Source organism: Dromiciops gliroides, chromosome 2 (genome assembly GCF_019393635.1).
Source record: "Dromiciops gliroides isolate mDroGli1 chromosome 2, mDroGli1.pri, whole genome shotgun sequence".
In the NCBI taxonomy this organism is placed as follows: domain Eukaryota; kingdom Metazoa; phylum Chordata; class Mammalia; order Microbiotheria; family Microbiotheriidae; genus Dromiciops; species Dromiciops gliroides.
Window position 1 is genome coordinate 660,802,819 of NC_057862.1, and position 19,161 is coordinate 660,821,979.

The 19,161-nt window shown below is 44.3% G+C and overlaps 1 protein-coding gene across 4 annotated transcripts in view; it reads right to left on the reverse strand.

Moving 5' to 3' along the window:
- The window catches only part of PAX8 (paired box 8), an 87,690-nt gene that overhangs the window by 13,923 nt on the left and 54,606 nt on the right, over nucleotides 1-19,161 (reverse strand). For 3 of the 4 annotated variants that reach the window (XM_043986074.1, XM_043986073.1, XM_043986072.1), the window contains exons 5-8: nucleotides 18,366-18,454; nucleotides 17,164-17,289; nucleotides 16,145-16,320; nucleotides 7,054-7,174 (exon numbers count right to left, since the gene is read on the reverse strand). In XM_043986074.1, coding sequence (XP_043842009.1) covers nucleotides 7,054-7,174; nucleotides 16,145-16,320; nucleotides 17,164-17,289; nucleotides 18,366-18,454 — 512 coding nt within the window. Of the gene's footprint in view, nucleotides 1-6,295; nucleotides 6,503-7,053; nucleotides 7,175-16,144; nucleotides 16,321-17,163; nucleotides 17,290-18,365; nucleotides 18,455-19,161 lie in introns of all 4 variants that reach the window. The other variant, XM_043986071.1, reaches the window with a different exon arrangement.

Genomic DNA, 19,161 nt, shown 5'->3' on the forward strand with positions numbered 1-19,161 from the left:
TTAACCCTCATTATCCCTCAAACAAAACTAAACTAAACTAAACTAAAATGTAGGGGTTGGACTCGGTGGTTTCTGAGATTCTTTCCAGCTCTCTATCTATGATCCTCTTTGGGTCTTTTAAGTTCCCCAGTGAAGGTCTTGCTGTATTTGTTTCTTGTCCTTTAATCCCAGGGTTCAGTTACTGCTTGCTCACATGCTTCCACAAGAGCCACCAGGCGTGGTTTAAAATAATATTCGTACAATTGGCAAAGTACAGCTGCTTATGAGGCTGTGCTTCCTTTTAAGTGGGTCAGTTTGCCCCGCCCCCCCCTTAGCTAACATGTTGATTCTGTGACCTCTGTTATCTTTTGTCCAGCTCTTCATCAAAGTCAAGTCAAGTCAGGTCAATCAATAAACATTAAGTCTCTACTTAATAGGGGCAGCTAGGTGGTACAGTTGATAGAGTGCTGGGCCTGGAGCCAGGAAGAATCATCTCTCTCAGTTCAAATCTGGTCTCAGATACTTCCTAGCTGTGTGACCCTGGGCAAGACACTTGATCCTGTTTGCCTCGGTTTCCTCATCTGTAAAATGAGCTGGAGAAGGAAATGTTGAACCACTTCAGTATCTTTGCCAAGAAAACCCCAAATGGGATGATGAAGAGTCAGACATGACTAAAAATAACTAAACAACAATAACAAATGCCCACTATATACCAGACTCTGTGCTAAGCACTGGGGATAAAAAAAGAAGAAAAAGATAGTCCCTGACCTCAAGGAGCTTACAATCTAATAGGTCAAGACTTTATGCCTGATAAGGTTCTTGGGCTAGTAACTACATGACATTTTTCTTAAACAAAAGTCTTGTCAAGTACAGAGAACATTTGTGCTTTTGTCAGTATTCATGGAAACCTCCCTAATTACGCTTTGAAGAATGCTAGGGATTCCAGAGACAGAGCTGAGGAGAGAGAGCATTTCAGACATGGCGTAGCCTGCAAAGAAGGCAGGAGATGGAATGGTGTGTATGGGGAGCCTCAAGCAAGCCAGTTTGCCTGGAATACAGCATGGATAAGGAAGAGTCATACAGAATTAGTCTTTAAAGACTGGATGAAGCCAAAGTATGAAATGTTTTTAATGCCAAATAAAGGTGTTCCTATTTTATTCTTGGGGCAATAGGGAGCCTGTGAAGCTTCTTGAGCAGGAGACTGATACAGTCAGACCTGCACTTTGGGAATATCAATCTGGCAGCAATGTAGAGGTTGGATTAGAAGAGACAGAGATGGAAAGCAAGAAAATAAATTACGAATCTCTTGGAATAGTCTAAGGGAGAGGAAATGAGACCCTTAACTAGAGTGGCAGCTGTGTAAGTAGAGAAGATGGGACAGATTTTTTTTATCATATATTATTCCTTCCATCTAGGTTTTTGTTTTAGACTAATTTTTCAATTTGAGCCCATGTATTAAATGAGGTTTATGCTATTAGGTAGATCCTTTTTAAACATCTACTCCATGTCTATTTTCCTTTTCATAGGAGTGTGGCCCATTCACATTTAATGTCAGAATGGCTGGATTTAACCCCTGTTCTGCCATGCTTAATTATCCATCTCCAGACTATACTATGGACTTCCTCTACTATCCCCTAGTTCTTCATCCTGAAGCCCCAATCCCTCCAGCCCTAGAATTCACATTCCCCCCCTCCCTCCCTATGCTTGGATGGCTAAGGAAGGGGGCCCAAGCCATCCATGTCTTACTTCTTCCTCTACCTTGCTCCCATCTGGTGCCTCTGTTTTCTTCTACCTCTACCTTTTAGCTCCCTTTTATGTGTGCCCTTCACCCATTAAAATGTTGTTGTTAAAAAATGTTGTTGTTTGTCCTCTGTTCATAAAGAGGACCATCATCAGAAAGAAGGTATCATGACTTGCAAGTGATTTGGATTTTGTAAGCTTCTTGGGGGCAGAGACTGTCTTTTTTTCTATTTGTATCCCTAATGCTTGGCATGTAGTAAGCACTTAATAAATGCTGATAGACATTTAAATATTTGCTAGATAGGAGGGAGCCTCTCTATAGCAAGTATTTAAGAACTCCCTAGACACCAGGCACTGTTCTATGTCCTGGGGATATGGAGACAATAAGCTGTACTCACAGAATTTACATTCTACCAGCATGTTCTTTTTCTAAGTTATCTCATCTTGAAATTGGATTTAGAAGCAGAAATAGAATCCCCTGCTTTCTACTAATATCTTTGTATATTTCTCTGAGGTTGGGGCTCCCTCAGTAAAGACAGGAATTCTTACTTTGGGAATGCAGAAAAAGATGATTTATTCTCCAATCCTTTTTATCATGCAAAAGCAAAATGGATTTTGATCCTCCCTTATCTTCAGATCATAGATTTTGAGCTAGAAGCTACCTTGGAGGTCATCTAACCTAACCCTTGTAACGACTGGAATGACGCCACCTGCTGGAGACTTACTGTAGGAAAGCTCCGCCATGAGGAGAAGGCGCCTGAGGATAAGCCATGCGGCTTTTCGGCGTCAGGAAGTGATGTTTTCTGGTGGGAGGAAGAAGGGGCGAGGCTGGCGCTCTCTCTCTCTCTCTCTCTCTCTCTCTCTTGTTCTCACTAGGACTCTCGTGGAGAGCGGAGCAGGAGAACTGTAGCTCCCCAAGATAGATGAATCTAGGCCTTTCTCTCTCTCTTCACCAAATTCTTATTCTCCTTAATGAATGCTTAAAAGTCTAAACTCTTGCTAAAGCTTATAATTTATTGGCGACCACTCATTAGATATTTTAAACAGACTAGCTAGAATTTTAACACCTTACACCCTCTTGTTTTACAAATATGGAAACTGAGGTCCATAGAGGGTGACTTACCCAAGGTCACAAAAGCAATAAATGGAAGACTCAGGATTTGAATTCAAGGCTTTTGAGGTCAAGTTCTGTACCATATATAGCTCTATACACATTGCACTCTATACTCTACATATTAGAGCTAATATGCTTTTTTCCCAACTAAAGGCCCTCATATCCTTCTATATCTCTCTTGTTACATATATACATGCATGTATGCAAGTATACACATATGTACATGTGTTTATGTGTATATATACCTATCTTTATGTATACATGCATGTATAATTCTCTAAATCATTCTCATTTACTTTAGAGCAGGATTTGACATATACATACATGTGCACATATATGTATGTGTGTACACACAACACATATACACATATGCATATAAGCATGTTGTTGTGTGTTGCATGTATATTACCCTGTACATATTATGCAGTCGTACATATGTACAGTACATGCAAATACATATCTACATATATAGCACATAAGTACGTGTATGTGGTATATGTGCATGTGTGTGGTATATGTGTGTTGGCATATATGTGTATGCATACATGCATGCATGAATGCATGTATGTATGAATATAATGTTGATTAAGTCACTTGACATCTCTGAGCCTCAAGGAAAGTTAGGTGATCCTGGAGTTAGGAAGACCCGAGTTCAAATTCAGCCTCAGACACTTACTAGCCATTTGACCCTTGGCAGGTCACTTAACATCTGGTTACTTCAGTTTCCTCAACTACAAAATGGGGGTAATATGCCTACCTTGCAGGGCTATCATAAGGATCAAATAAGATAATATTTATAATGTACTTAGAACAGCTCCTGACGTGTCGCAGGAACTTTAGAAATACTTATTCCTTTCCCCCTTTCAGTTTCTTCATGTGGAAAAAAAGAAAGTAAGACTAAAGCAAGGGTTCTTAACCTTTATGGTGTCGTGGACTCCTCTAGCAGGCTGATGAAGTCTATAGACCCCTTCTCAGAATTCTATTCTTAAATGTATGAAATAAAATATATAATATGTCAAAAGAAGCCAATTATGATGAAATATAGTTATCAAAATATTTTTAAATGAATTAATTAACCCCAGGCTAAGAACCCTTGCAGCAGATCATCTTTAAAGGTCTTTCCTGCTCATCATTCTATGATCTTGTCACCTTCAAGAGCCTTTCTATCTCTAAGAGTCTATCATCTTTTTTCTAATTTTTTTTTCCACAGGGGACTTGCCCAATAACCTTCATATCACATCCTAAGTTCTACCTTCTTTAAAAAGCACAACTGTCACAACTGAAGTGATGATCCCAGAATCCTCTTCCTCCACTCATGGTCAGTATTTGAAGGAAACCTATTTCCCAGTTTACAATTCTTAAACTTTTCTGACTCATTACTTGCGTTAGTACAACACTTTCCTGGTCTACACCATTCTATATGCAAACACAATTATCTGCCCATTGGACCATACCATGCTCCTTATTGAAAGACACTTCTCCACTCCCCATTGTCCCTAGCCTATTCTCTCCTAGCTTCTAATGTTTCACTTTTCTCTCGGATTCTCTTCCTTGTCCGACCTGGGCTAAATAAGCTCTCTCTACTAATTTCATTCACTTTTTCAATGTCCCTCTTTACTTTTTCTGTCCCACTTCACACTCAACCAGGTTTCCTTTACATCTCTTCCAAAAAGCCTTCTTACATTCAACACAGCATCGGGAAGAGAAAGACATTTCCAGTTGCCAAGCAGGCAATAAACAAGAAAGACACCAGGGACAGATGTTCATCCTGAGACTATTTGGAAAAACATGATTTACAGTGTCAACAACTGTGAGCTTACCCAGCTGTTTATGCTGCTGAGTTGTCTGCAGAGATTCCTCTCTCATGGATATCTTAAATGGGGCCAGCCCTCTGTGTGATAGCTAGAAATCTGGGCCAGCAGCATCCCCTACCCTTCCTTTGTGCCCTCTGTTCTACTGCTAATAAATCGTCTTTTATATTAGAATTGTACTCCTACTCCTACTCCCCCTAAATTACTTTTACTTTACACTTACTTATAAGTACACCTGGCAGCTAGGTGATTCAGTGTCTAGAGCATAGGACCTGGAATGAGGCAGACAACTTCCTAAGTTCAAATCTAGCCTCAGACACTCACTAGCTGTGTGACTTTGGGCAAGTCACTTAACCTGGTTTGCCTCAGTTTCCTTATCTGAGAAGGGACTCATTAGAAACAACTTTCAGCCTTATCCTTTCCTGATTTCTCTCGGGCTTTCACCCATGTTTCTGAGCACCCCATCATTATCTTTTTATAGTAATAATAATAATAATGATAAACTTTTAGGCATGCAAAGCACTTTACATATGTTAACTCATTCAATCAAGGAAATGTAAACTGTTCCAGTATCTTTGACAAGAAAACTCCAGGGGGCAACTAGGTGGCTCAGTGGATAAAGCACCAGCCCTGGATTCAGGAGGACCTGAGTTCAAATCTGACCCCAGACACTTGACACTTACAAGCTGTGTGACCCTGGGCAAGTCACTTAACCCTCATTGCCCCACAAAAAACACACAAAAACAAAACAAAACAAAACAAAACCTCCAGATAATGAAGGGTCAGACACGTCTGAAAGAAATGACCGAACAACATAAGTATAACTGTTGTCTTCATCCTTCTCTGCCCCCACCCATTGACCATAACCTCCCTGAAGACAGGTGCTGTTTGAGTTTACCTTCATAGACTGAAAGACTCCTAGGTGGTATAATGGTTAGAGCATAGACCTGGAGCAGACCTGGTCAGCCTCAGTTTTTTCAGCCATAAAATGGGAAGAATAATCTACCTCCTAGGTTTCTTGTGAGGATCAATATTTGTGAAGCTCAGAGCGCACTTAATCAATAACCATAATTCTCTTCCCTTCCCTTTCCTTCCCCCATCTAGTGCTGCCTTGCACATAATAAGGGCTTCATAAGTTTCTGTCAAATTAGGGGGAAAAGAAGAAAGAAATCTGGCCATGGTCTCTGCCTCCAATCTCCATGCCTAGAGATGTTCCAGTGAACAGGATTGCACCTGAGCCAGAGGTGAGCACCACTCAGCCCCTAGATCTCCTGGTCCGTGCCTTCCACTATCCCCAGCAAACTTTGCGGGGAGGATTAGTGGGGCTGCATTGATGCCTCTTTCTTCCTTAAGCCCTCCAAAGTATTTCCCTCCCTCCATGCCACACCTGACCTGACCTGATGGGAGCCATGGAGATGGGGCAGGGGTGGAGAGAGAAGCAGAGAGACAGAGAGAGACAGACACAGAGACAGACAGAAAGAGAGAGATGATAGATCAATGAGAAACAGAGGCACTCTGCATGGAGCAAAGGTGTCAAGAGGAAGCAAGACCAGAGAGTGAGTCCCCACAGGGGGAATGGTGGTTCACTATTAACCTTATGACCCCTCCCACGATGCCCTGCATGGGCCCCCCAGGACCTCCCTGTCCATACCTGCAAGGAGGGCCTGGCCTGTGAACTGCCCATACACGGAGGCAGCATGGGGAAAAGCATTGAAGGATGGGACCGAGGCACCAGCTGGGCCCCCGGAGCCGACTTGCTGCAGATCCAGAAAGGCCGAGCTAGATAAAGAGGAAGGGGTGGAGCTAGAACTGGACCCATCGGGGGTTTCCTGCTTTATGGCGAAGGGTGAATGAGGATCTGCCGGAGGGAGGGAGACAAACAATGAGAGAGGGGTGTGAGATGGTGGGATGAGAAGGCATGCATAAAATCAAACCATGAAATGCAAAGGGACAGGATGGGTTTGGGGAGGCCCAGGGAGGAGGGGGACCTGGGGATCCTCCTCCTAGAGTAAGGGGGTCTCAGCATCACCAGGAAAGACAAGGCCATACCCTGGCCCTCCTGCTCTGGGTCCCCCTGGGGCTCAATGAGGAGGTTCCATGAAAAGGGAATAGTCAAAAGCTGGGTTGGCTTCAGTACTATGCCAGTCCTATAGGCTCAGGACCACAGTGTGAGGAAATAGCTTTCTAAACATCATCTACCAGCCCTTATTCTTTGCTGAGTTGGGAGGAGGAGCCAGGACATGAAGTGTGATTGGCATAGCCCCTCTGGCTGAGCTCTGGCTAGCCTGGGTAGATTTCTACAGTTCACCGCTTCTTGTGTGGCACTGGAGCCCTCACAGAACCTCCTTCTAGCTAAACCCACCTCGTTCTCCTGCATCTGCACCCCAGCACAATCCCAGCCCCCCATACCTGCCACCACAGGGTATGTCTGGTGAGCTGAGAGGTTGCGGCCAAGCGGTGTGTTGGAAGGGGTCAGCGTGGCCTTCCCATCATCCATGGCACTATTGAGCAAGGGCAGAGGATAGAGACCCTGGGGAGAAAAGAAAAGTCAGTCCATAGAGAGTCCTGAAGTTGTCAGAACCAGTCTAGCAGAATAAGGTCTAGAATCATTCCTGCGACTCCTAGACCTATCAGCAGAGAGTCATCTCCCACCTCCATGCTTTTGTCCAGACTGTCCCCCATGCCTGATAGGCTTGCCTTCCTCACTTCCATGCTGCAGAAAACCTATCACAGTTTATGTACCATTTTCATCAAAACCTTCCCTTGTGCCCCGCCCCGCCATTATTACTTTTCTCCCCAACCTCAGAAACTTTTGTATTTACCCTGTCTATATTTTGTACATATTTATCTACATACATCTCTCCTCCCTCAGAATATGATGCTTTTTTTAGGCTTGGGACTGTTTCATTTCTGTCTTTATATACATGCTGGCACCTAGCTTAATACCTGGGGTTTTTTTTAATTTATTTATTTTTTAAAATAAAAGTATTTTATTATTTTCCAGTTATATGTAGAGATATCTTTCAGCATTTGTTTACATAAGATTTCCAATTTCAAATTTTTCTCTCTCCCTCCCCTCCCTCCCCACCGTTTCCCCAGACAGCAGGCAATCCAGTATAGGTTTCATATATATATATATATATATATATATATATATATATATATATATATATATATATATATATATATATATATATATATATATATAATATGTGTGTGTGTATACACATGTATATATATATGCGCACATATACATATACATAACAACATTAAACATATTTCTGCATCAGTCATGCTATAAGAGAAGAATCAGAGCAATAAGGAAAAACCTCAAAATAGAAAAACAACAGCACCAAAAACAAAAGAAATAGCATGAATACCCGGTTTTTAAAAGTAGGTTCTTTTTAAAAATTAAATAATTATTTTTTAATGTATTTATAATCTGTCCCTCTCACTGTTCCCTTAAAGGAAAGACAAAAAAAAGGAAACCCTGATCATAAACATGCAAAGTCCAGCAAAACAAATTCCCACATTGGTCACACCCAGGACGAGTTTGAAGTCCATCACCCCTGTGGCAGGAAATGTTTCATCTTTAGTCCTCTGGCCTCATGGTTAATCCTTGCACCGATCAATGTTCTGAAGTTTTCCAAAGCTGTTTTTCTCTGTCCTGTTGTTGTCATTATATAAATTATTCCCCTAGGTTAACTATAACAGGTGCTTCATGCAGGTGCTTGTTGAGTGGCATTGAATTTTGGTAAGCATCCGCCAGTAATAATGGCTTCCATGAATGGAACTTTGGGGGGTTCTTCAGACTCTTTTCTCAGCACCCCTCTGTAAACAAAGTATTATCTCTATTTTTCAAATGGGGAAACTGAGGCACAAAGCAGTTCAGTGGTACCTTACCCAACTCACAAAGTCAGGAAATGTCAAATCCAGCACTGAAACCCTGATCTGACCCAAAGGCCAGCCATCTTTCCACTCCATTGTACTGCCCCATAATCAGCTCTATGACCTCCCTAATTTTCTCTATCATTTATCCCTTTAACTTCCCCAGATATTTCTCCCTCCCTTGCTAGAGAGTAAAAAACAAAACAAACTTTTAGTCTTTGCTCTTACCCCTTCTAAATATCTTCTCCAGACCCTAGCTTCACAGCTTCAATGCCCTTCCCACTTGTTAGTCTGACTGTGGGGGCTCACAGCTCTGATATCTTCCCAGAGAGACCCAAGAATTCATCTTTTGGTTGTCATAAGAACAAGAACCAAATGTGAAGCCCTGCCCCCCTACCCCAGGGAAGATCTGATTACACTCCTCTCTCCCATCCCAGTAGCCCAGAGAGTACAAGAGTAGACCAGTGTACAGGGAGTTACTTAGGGCTATATATTCCCTGAGAACCCATGTATGGATGATAGATTGGGAGCCTGGGGTGGTTCCGAGGCCAGTAGACAGCCTCTGGTCTATTCCTACCTTCCTAGAGCAAGTTAGATTTATTGGCCAAACATAGATAGAATAAAATCCCAGGGGTGGCCCTCAAACTGCATAGGTTTCTCAAGATCTTCAGGTTACTTGTACATGGGAGCACCCCAGGTTACAGGAACAACTGAGGTTACCCAGGGCTAGAATGAGTACTAGAACTGCAATCAGAAAGACCTGAATTTGAATCCTGTCTCAGACATTTACTAACTGTGTGTCTGTGGGCAAGTCACTTAATATCTCTGTGCCTCAGTTTCCTCCTCTGCAAAATGAGCTAATTGAATTCAATGGCCTCTGAGGAACCTTTCAGCTCTACATCCATGATCCTGTGCTGCACTTTACCCTCCCTGGACCTCAGCCTCCCTATTTGGACAGAGAGAAAGAGACAAAGTTTCCTGGGGCATGTGACTCATTGTGGGCTTCACAAAATAAGTTAGAGGATTACAGTGTTGGCAGGAACCTAAGAGGGAATCAGGTCCAACTACCCCATCAACTTAGGAAGAGATTTTCTGTGCTGAGCCTTGAGGAATTCACTCTTCAGATTCCAATCGGAAGGGATGGATACTGTGTACCCAGGTTGCTATCCTAGTCAATCAGTCAGTCAAGAAGCATCTATCAAGCATTTTCCACGTTCCAGGCACTTGCTAAGCAGTAAGAATACACACAAACAAACCAACAAAGAAGCCCCTGCTCCCAAGGATGGGGAAGAAAACAAGCCAATGCCTGCATACTCCCAAGATATATACAGAGCAGATGGAAGATAATTATTTGAGCAGGGAAAGTACTAAGGCATGAGGGCAGGAGTGGGGATGACTAGAAAGGTCGCCAGAATGAGGTATGAGACACATTGTATACCAGAGATTTTTTCTCTAGACCCAAGTAAAGATCGGTTATTACTCGAAGTCTCCATTAGACATTTAGGGTTAATGTCAATAAGAAGGTATTGAGATTCGGGGGGGCAGCTAGGCGGCACAGTGGATAGAGCACCGGCCCTGGATTAAGGAGGACCTGAGTTCAAATCTGGCCTCAGACACTTAACACTTACTAGCTGTGTGACCCTGGGCAAGTCACTTAACCCCAATTGCTTCACCAAAAAAAAATAGTATATAAAAAAGAAGGTATTGAGATTTCCAAAAGGTATACCATCCATCGTTAATATCTTGGCTTTGATTCTTATGTTCCTCTGCAGATTTTAGCACCAATAACTCTTGGGACCTTGGGAGACTTCTCTGTCAAAGCAAGAATTCAGTCAAAAGCTACACACACACACACACACACACACACACACACACACACACACACCATACAGTGACTATCCATATATAATCTCACAAATACCCCCAAACTCTTCAATTTGGGAGGCTTTTCAAAAGTCCGTCCTTTCAAGTCATTTTGTCCTTACCAGGGGGACCTGCAAAAAGAGCACTGATTCTAGAGTCAGAGGAGCTGAATTCAGGGGACCTCCGATTCTTCACCCATAAAATAAGGGGACTGGACAAGAGAGCTTCCAAGGTCCCCCCAACTTTGTGACCCTAATTCACTCAACCACCCTGATGGTTGAGTATATATAGTGAGGGGTTGGAACTTGTGATCTCTGAAGTCCTCTATACCTCTGGCTAAAGACCCTACCTAGAGACCGCGCGCGCACACACACACACACACACACACACACACACACACACACACACACACATACCAGAGATGACGACCACACAGCCAGACACAACAGGCGCCCCTCACCCCATCAACTCACAAACACGTGCTGCTTAAAATTTTGCACAGTTCAAAAGCTGAGCAAAGCTCTGTTACATAACAAAACTTTGGATTGTGATTACTCCTAATTATTTCCACTGAAGTCCTATCTCCAAGGAAGCACATATCGCTTTCCAGTTGCATCTTGGGCACTTCCAGAAGCCATATTAAATCCTCCAGGCCACCAGAGCACCATTGAGGGCATTGAAGCAGACACTGACTAAATGGTCTTCAAGTTACAAGTCTCCCCAAGGAAGGAAAGATGGAGGGAAAGGGTCTAAGCTTAGGATCAGACGGGACCAGAGCTGCTTAAAACCCAGAGCAGGGAAACAACAAAATACCTAGTTTCTAGAAGGTATCTTTTTTTAAGTTTAAGCAAACGTTGTGGCCATATCTACTTGTTGTTCCCACCCCTACCTCCAATCATTAATATCAGTAAAAGATACAGGGTATCCCAATAGTCTTAGTGCAATTTTAAGTTTTTAGCTTAAAAGTGAGCTTTAAATTACAGGAAGGACACCTTGGGACACCTTGCAATAACTTACTGTTGCTTTTCAGTCATGTCCAACTCTTTGTGACCCCATTTGGGGATTTCTGGGCCAAGATACTATAGTGGTTTGCCATTTCTTTCTCCAGCTCATTTTACAGATGAGGAAACTGAGGCAAACAGGATTAAGTGACTTACCCAGGGTCACACAGCTAGTAAGTGCCTGAGGCCAGATTTGAACTCTGGAAGATGAGTCTTCTTGACTCCAGGATTGGCACTCTATCCACTGCTTCATCTAACTGCCCCCTTTGCAATAAAACCACTATAGGTGGCTAATTCATCATTTTTTTAAGTCCTCAAAACATCAGTCAAATATCTTGTATGTAGTCCAAACTCATGGATGTATTTTTTTAAGTGAATCGAGGGAATGTTTTGGGGGTTGCGTTCACACAGCTCTCCTCATTCCTAGTGACAGGGATCATCACCGGCTCCTCTCTTGCTAAATGTCTCTCCATGTGAGAGGCTCTTCCAACTATGACTGGCTGTGACTTAATCACCAGAACTGAAACTTCATGAGGACCACATTATAGTCTCCTACATCCCCAAACCATCAGGGGACATGACAGGAGCCTGGGGCTCAAGAGGGTTGTTTGACCCGGTGCTGACCATCCACTCAGCATTTCAGGTGATTGGCCAGGTGGCTTCCCTGGGCCAGTTTCCTTCCCTAAGCTATAATATGCATTTAGTTGTTCCATGTTAAAGTTGTCTGATCAATATAGGAGTATGTGGAGTATGACTGTATATTCATACAGCTTTAGATCAAGGATCTAGGGGCAGAAGGGACCTCAGAGATCATCTAATCTGGCCCCTTCCTTTTACAGAGAGGGAAGCTGAGGTACAAGGAAGTTGAGTGACTTGTCCAAGGCTGCCCAGGTAGTAAGCAGCAGAGATGGATTTGAACTCGGGCCCTCTGGCTCCAAAGATAGTGCTCTTCCTACTGTACCACACTGCCTAGTTGTCATTTCTAGATGAAGAATGGCTTTGTCTTATCATAACCTGAGATATCCCGAATGAGTAAGAAAAGGAGAGTGTGAGAAAATGCACTAAGATGCTTAGTTACCTCTAATGAGCTCAGGAAAGCATGCTCTGAGAATCCTCGTTCGCTCTGGGGAGAGAAGTTTATGTTCGGGGCCTTTGCCTCTGTCAAGTCAAGGCTAAGGTGAGGAGGGAAGGGAAAGATGGGTTGCTCACCAGGTGAAGAGGTTATATTGGCAATGGGAAGAGCCAGCAAATGCGGCAAGAGGGCAGCAGGCTTACAGAAGGACCCAGAGCACAGCAAGGACTCTCATCCCCACGTGGGCAATGACAGATGGGAGCCCATTGCTCCTATGCCAGGCTTCCGTCTCCACTTGTCTCCACTAACTCTAGACCTGACTAGGCAAGTTGTCCTGGAAAGGACTGGGGTTGGGGGGCAGGCATCTGAGAAATGGATCCAGTCCTCGAGAAATGTGGCTTCGACAGAAGCCTTCCCCAGGGCCGTGGCCGGCTATCATTGGCTCTCAGCAGGCTGGCTGATATGCCACCCATTGTTCTCCTGTAAGCTGGCTCAATCCCATGGAGCGGACTCTCTCTCTCTCTCTCTCCCCACTCTTGGTGCAGACCTCATTTCCCTCCATGAAACCAATGACACCTTCTCTGCTGACTTGCCGATGAACATCCAGGGCCTCTTCTCAGAGTTGCTGATAACCTGTTCTCTCACAGGCCCCTCTTCACAGCATCCACTGCCAGTAAAAATCGCTGATGCATAGTCCCTCCCCAGCTGCAGGGGTTGGCTCGCGCCCAGCTCCCCATAAAGCCACTGACTACAATTCACTTGCTTAGTGGTATCCCTACTGTAGACCCAGTAAACCCCTGAAGGCTGGCCACAGAAGGAGAACCCCACCCCCAAGAGCCATTCTTTCAAAAGGATGTCAAAGTGGAGGAAGCTCAAGTTGGAACACCGAGCTTGGGAAATTGCCCGATCTCACTTTCAGGAGGGCCAAGCAGAAATAGGGAAAGCAAGATTAGGCTGGGTAACTAACCCAGGGGATGGCCAGAGAGTAAGTACAGGAAACATCTACAAGCTTTTGGTCAAAGGATGGAAAAGAGGAAAGCCCATAGCTATGGGGGGAGTTCTGGGGCTGAGGTTTTTTGTTTTTCTTTCTTTCTTTCTTTCTTTCTTTCTTTCTTTCTTTCTTTCTTTCTTTCTTTCTTTCTTTCTTTCTTCCTTCCTTCCTTCCTTCCTTCCTTCCTTCCTTCCTTCCTTCCTTCCTTCCTTCCTTCCTTTCTTTCTTTCTTTCTTTCTTTCTTTCTTTCTTTCTTTCTTTCTTTCCTTCTTTCTTTCTTTCCTTCTTTTTTTTGGTGGAGCAATGGGGGTTAAGTGACTTGTCCAGGGTCACACAGCTAGTAAGTGTAAGTGTCTGAGGCCGGATTTGAACTCAGGTCCTCCTGAATCCAGGGTTGGTGCTTTATCCACTGTACCACCTAGCTGCCCCCTTGAGGTTTTCTGAAAGGGGTGAAATGTCTTCCCTTGATGTCCTCAACAACATGCCTACCCAAGATTCCAATCAGTCCTATAACCTATCCTGTCTCCCCTAGCATTGTTCTTTGGAAACAAAACCTTTCTTCATTTCTTTAGCTTGTTGTTGTTCAGTTATTTAAGTCCTGTATGACTCTCCCTCACCTCATTTGAGGTTTTCTTAGCAAAGATACTGGAGTGGTTTGCCATTCTCTTCTCCAGCTCATTTGACAAATGAGAAAATGGAGGCAAATGAGATGAAGTGACTAGCCCAGGGTCACACAGCTAGAAAGTGTCTGAGTTTGGATTTGAACTCAGGTCTTCCTGACTCCAGGCCTGGTGCTGTATGCTCTACAGTGCCACCTAGTGGCCTATTTCTCTAGACCTTCTCTGTCCTCAGTGACTTGGACAGGCTGGGCCAGGCTAAACAGATGCAACTTGGCCTTTTCTAGAAGGGATGTAGAGAAATAAAACATGGTCGGAAAGCACTTAGGGTGGGGATTGGGAGAGTATGTCTTTTGACAATAACTGAGTGATGTGACAATTATCAGCCTAACAAAACCCACATTGGACTGGGAGTAGAAACTTGGGTTCTTTCAGGAGTGTGCTGATAAATGTTTTTTTTTGTTTTGTTTTGTTTTTGCGGGGCAGTGGGGGTCAAGTGACTTGCCCAGGGTCACACAGCTAGTAAGTGTCAAGTGTCTGAGGCCGGATTTGAACTCAGGAACTCCTGAATCCAGGGCCGGTGCTTTATCCACTGTGCCACCTAGCCGCCCCTCTGATAAATTTTTAACAACCAGCTATCCCCTCCCCCAAAAATGTATGCGCAACACACTTTTAAATTTAATCTGCATTATTAACATTTTCCATCACTTTTTCAAGTATAAACAACCAACAACAGGGGGAAGCTAGGTGGCACAGTGGATAAAGCACCAGCCCTAGATTCAGAAGGACCTGAGTTCAAATCCGGCCTCAGACACTTGACATTTACCAGCTATGTGACCCTGGGCAAGTCACTTAACCCTCATTGCCCCACAAAAAAAAATGATCCCTGATGTGTATAGCATTTGTCCATTTCAGCAGTGTAAATGCTCACACTGAAAATTTTACAATCAACTCTCCAAGATCCCATACAAGCTGATGCTCTGACATTAGCTCTGGTACTAGTTACCTGTGTGACCCTAGCAAATTGCCAAAACTCTTTAGGCCTCAGTTTCCTCATTTGTAAAAAGGAGACTAAGACCCATCCTACCAAAAGGCAGCCTGGCATAGTAAAGCGATTGTTGGACCTCGAGTCAAGAAGATCTGTATTCAAATTCTGTCTTGAACATTTAACTAGCTGTGTGACTCTGGGAAAGTCATAAGATCATTGATTTGGAGATGGAAGGGGCCTTCAATGTCATCTTGTCCACAAACTTTCATTTTACAGATGAAGAAACAGAGCCAGAGAGGCAAAGGGGCTTCCCAAGGTCACACAGATAATAAACGGCAGGATTTGAACCCAGGGCCTCTGCCTCCAAATACAGCTCCATTCCCACTGCACCATGATGCCTCAGTTTCTTCACATGCAAAAGAGGGAGAATAGATCAGAGAGGGTTGGATCAGATAGCTTCTCCAGCTTCAGGATCCCATGATGCTCAAATGCTTATTGTGAGTATCAATCACAATGTCCTGATTGGAAGTCAGAAAAAGTGTACTCTTGTCCCTTCTCTGTCACTAGTCCCTTGTATGAGTCATGAGCTTAGCAAGTCATTTCATTTCCTTGGGCCTCAGTTTCCTTATATGTAAAAGAGGGTTAATAATACCTGGCTGATTGAAAGGAAGAGTAGAGGAACCACTGGAAGGGAAATCAGAGGTCACTTATGTGACTTTGCCTCTAAAAGCCTCACTCTTCTCATCTGTAAAATGGTCAGATTGGATGACTCTAAACCTGTGTCCCTATGCAAGGCACTCTGGGAGCCTTAACTTCGAGACGTCTATTAAGATTATGGAGTTCACACCAACTAGGTGACTTGGGCATTGTGTATGTGTGTGTGTGTGTGTGTGTGTGTGAGAGAGAGAGAGACAGAGACAGAGACAGAGACAGAGACAGAGACAGAGACAGAGACAGAGACAGAGACAGAGACAGAGAGAAAGAGATCACAGATCTGAACAAAATTCTTTGTTTTGTGCAGACAGCATAAGAAGTTTTGGAAACAGGACTCCAAGTCTCATCATGCTCCCAGGAACTCACCTGCTCGCCTTTGGTGTGGCTGGGAGATGGGTAAGCCTCAGTATAGTGCTGCCTCTCAAAGGGACAGTCCAGCGACTCCAGGTGATGCTGGCTGAATGTGTCAGTCCTCAGGTGCTTCCGAGGGCCACTCCCACTGCTCTGAGAGTCAATGCTCAGCCTGCAGCTGTCCTGGTCACCTGGGAAAAGAAGAGAGGGCTCATAAAAGGCCCCAGGGGACTCTCCAACCAAAGGGGGTCCCATGTATTGTACTAGGAACTCACCCCAATGTAAAACACCTACCGACCTTGGCCTGCCTATATCCCCTTAGAAGGACTCATTGGGTTTGAAAGAGGACCCTTAGGGGATGCTTAGAATATAGTATAAAACAGAGAGCACAGCACCTGTGCATTAAAGATGCCCCAGGAACCCATTCTGTCCCTAACCCTGTGTGATCTTGGGAAAGCGATTTCCTTCTCTGGGCCTCAGATTCCTCCTATAAAATGGGGGGTGGGCAGGGGGTGCTACATGGCTTCTTAGGTCCCGTCCGGTTCTAAATCTATGAACCTTTGCTCCTGAGTCAGAGAACAGTAATTAGTTGTAGAACTCTGGGCAAGTCATTTTTTCTCACTGTGCCTCAGTTTCCACCTCTGTTCAACGATCAGATTACATTAGATAACGACAAAGGGCCCTGTAAGCTTTGACATTTTAGGCTGAATTTAGGCTAGAATTCCATTAAGAAGAGGTGTTCTTTAGGGCTCTCTCCACCACACAAACACATACACACATGCCTGTTCTGATCTAGGAGAGACTTCAGGGCCTCTGGGAACCATATCTACCCTCTCTACACACAGATAGAATGAGTCTGCTCCTTTCTCCTGAGGGCTGAGAAACTGGTAAGTATCATCAGGTTAGTCATCGTAGTCTTTAAGACGCCAGGTGGGAAGCATGGGCTCTACTCTCCCAATGGACCAATGGCTGTGGCTGACCCCTCTGCAGCATCCCTCGGGGGCCTTCCACTCCCCAATCTCTCCCCTACTCACTGTCATCCATTTTCCTCTTGCTGTCATTTCCGGGCTGAGCAATCCCCAAGAGCCCATTGATGGAGTAGGTTGAACCTAGTGAATCTGACTGTGGCGATTCTGGGGGTGTCACAGCTGAGCTGGGGACTGGAGGGGAAATAAGACAAGAGACAGGACAGGCATCAGGTTGATTCCTCAGTCACCTGGGCTGGGGAAAGTGAGATCCTTCAGCCTTAAAGAACAGAGAGCTAGAACAAGGTGGTGTAATCAGCACAATCAACAAAGAGCCAGCCCCTGAGTCAGGAAGACCCGAATTCAAGTCCCCACATAGGGCTTTGTGACCCTGGGCAAGTTATTTAATCTTTGAGTGCCCCTAAGCCACCCTTGGTATGATAATTAGCAGAGGAGTTGACAATTTGCATTTCTAGAAGGAGTTTCCTTACCGTGGATTCCCTACATCAATAAAATCACTAGTTCACACTTGCCCCCACCTCACCCTACCACATCCAAAAACAAGAATTAAAAAACTTCCCTCAGCTCTCAGCTCTGCCCACTCTGGTAAGATGGAAAACAAGGCACCTAATTTTATCACAGTTCTGCCACTAACTTGCCATGTGATCTTATTCAAGTCACTTCCCTCTCAGGCTCAGTTTCCTCAACTGTTAAAAGGCAAGGTGGGGGACAGGGTGTGAACTGAATGAGCTATGAGGTTTCCAGCCAACTCTAAAAATGTCTGTGATTTTCAACTTGTCCCCTTTCTGGCCACTCTTCACAATCCAGCAGAGCTGGTGACATCTCATACCTACTGTGTGAATACATCTGAGTATGGTCAAGTGTTTGTGCATGCGTACATGTGAATGCATGTGTGCAGGAGGACATGGGAATATAAGAGAGTACATGCATGTAAGAGATTGTATAAGAGAGAGGTAGAAAGCATGGAGTATGGAGCAGCCTGCTGGGTATGGAGCCAGAAAATCTGGGTTCTAATCCTATCTCAAACACTTCTTAGCTGTATGACCCTGGGCAAGTCACTTAAACACAGAGCCACTGCTTTCCCATTTGTAAAATCAGAGTAAGGATGCAGTACCCACCTTGAAGAGTTGTGAGGGAAGGTTATTATGTAGCCCTCAAATCACAAAGCAAATGCCGGGGTATGATCACAATGATGACTGATGGATGACGCATGTGTCTATGGGACTGGAGATGGGGCTATGAGTACTTACTCAGGGTGTGTCCTGGACTCAGAGACTTGGAAGCTACACAGCTGTCCATGGGGAGATTGAACGGCTGTTGCACTTTGGTCCGAATGATTCTATCGGGAAGAGAAACAGGAGGATGATGGGGACACTGGGGAGTTGGCAGCTGCCATAGCCCCAGCTTTGGGGTGAAGCATTTATGAACGGTACTCCATGGAGTCCATCACAGAGTGCTGTTTCATGGGACAGAGAGTGAGCTTTTTCTGCAGCCCAGAGATGGAATGCTCTATTCCTCCAGCACTCCAAGGGGCAAGCACAAACCAAGGTCAAATCCAGTTCTGCCTTGGAAAAGTCATTTAACCTCTCTTTGCCTTGATTTCCTCATCTATAAAATGAAAAGGTTGAAATCTATGACCTCGGAGGTCCCTTCTAGCCCTAAATCTTTGAGCCCACACGCCCATTGTGTCTTGGAGACGAGCCACATTGAACAATGGGGTCAAGTAGAAGGGGACCGCCTCCTAGATATAGCCAATCAGGGAGCTAATGAGAGTGGCAACCCATACAAAATGCCTAATTAGAATCCAGTTACTTAGCCAGCTGCTCTAAGGGAGCTCAAGGTCTAGTCAGGAAGACCTGACTTCAGACACTTACTACCTGTATGACCCTGGGCAGGCAAGTTATTTAACCTTTGCTTCAATTTGCCTCTTTGCCTCAGTTTCCTCATCTGTAAAATGAGGGTAATAAAGCACATACCTTGCAGGGTTGAGATAATAAGGTGACTAGCACAGAATAAATATATAAATGTTATTACTATTATTATTGA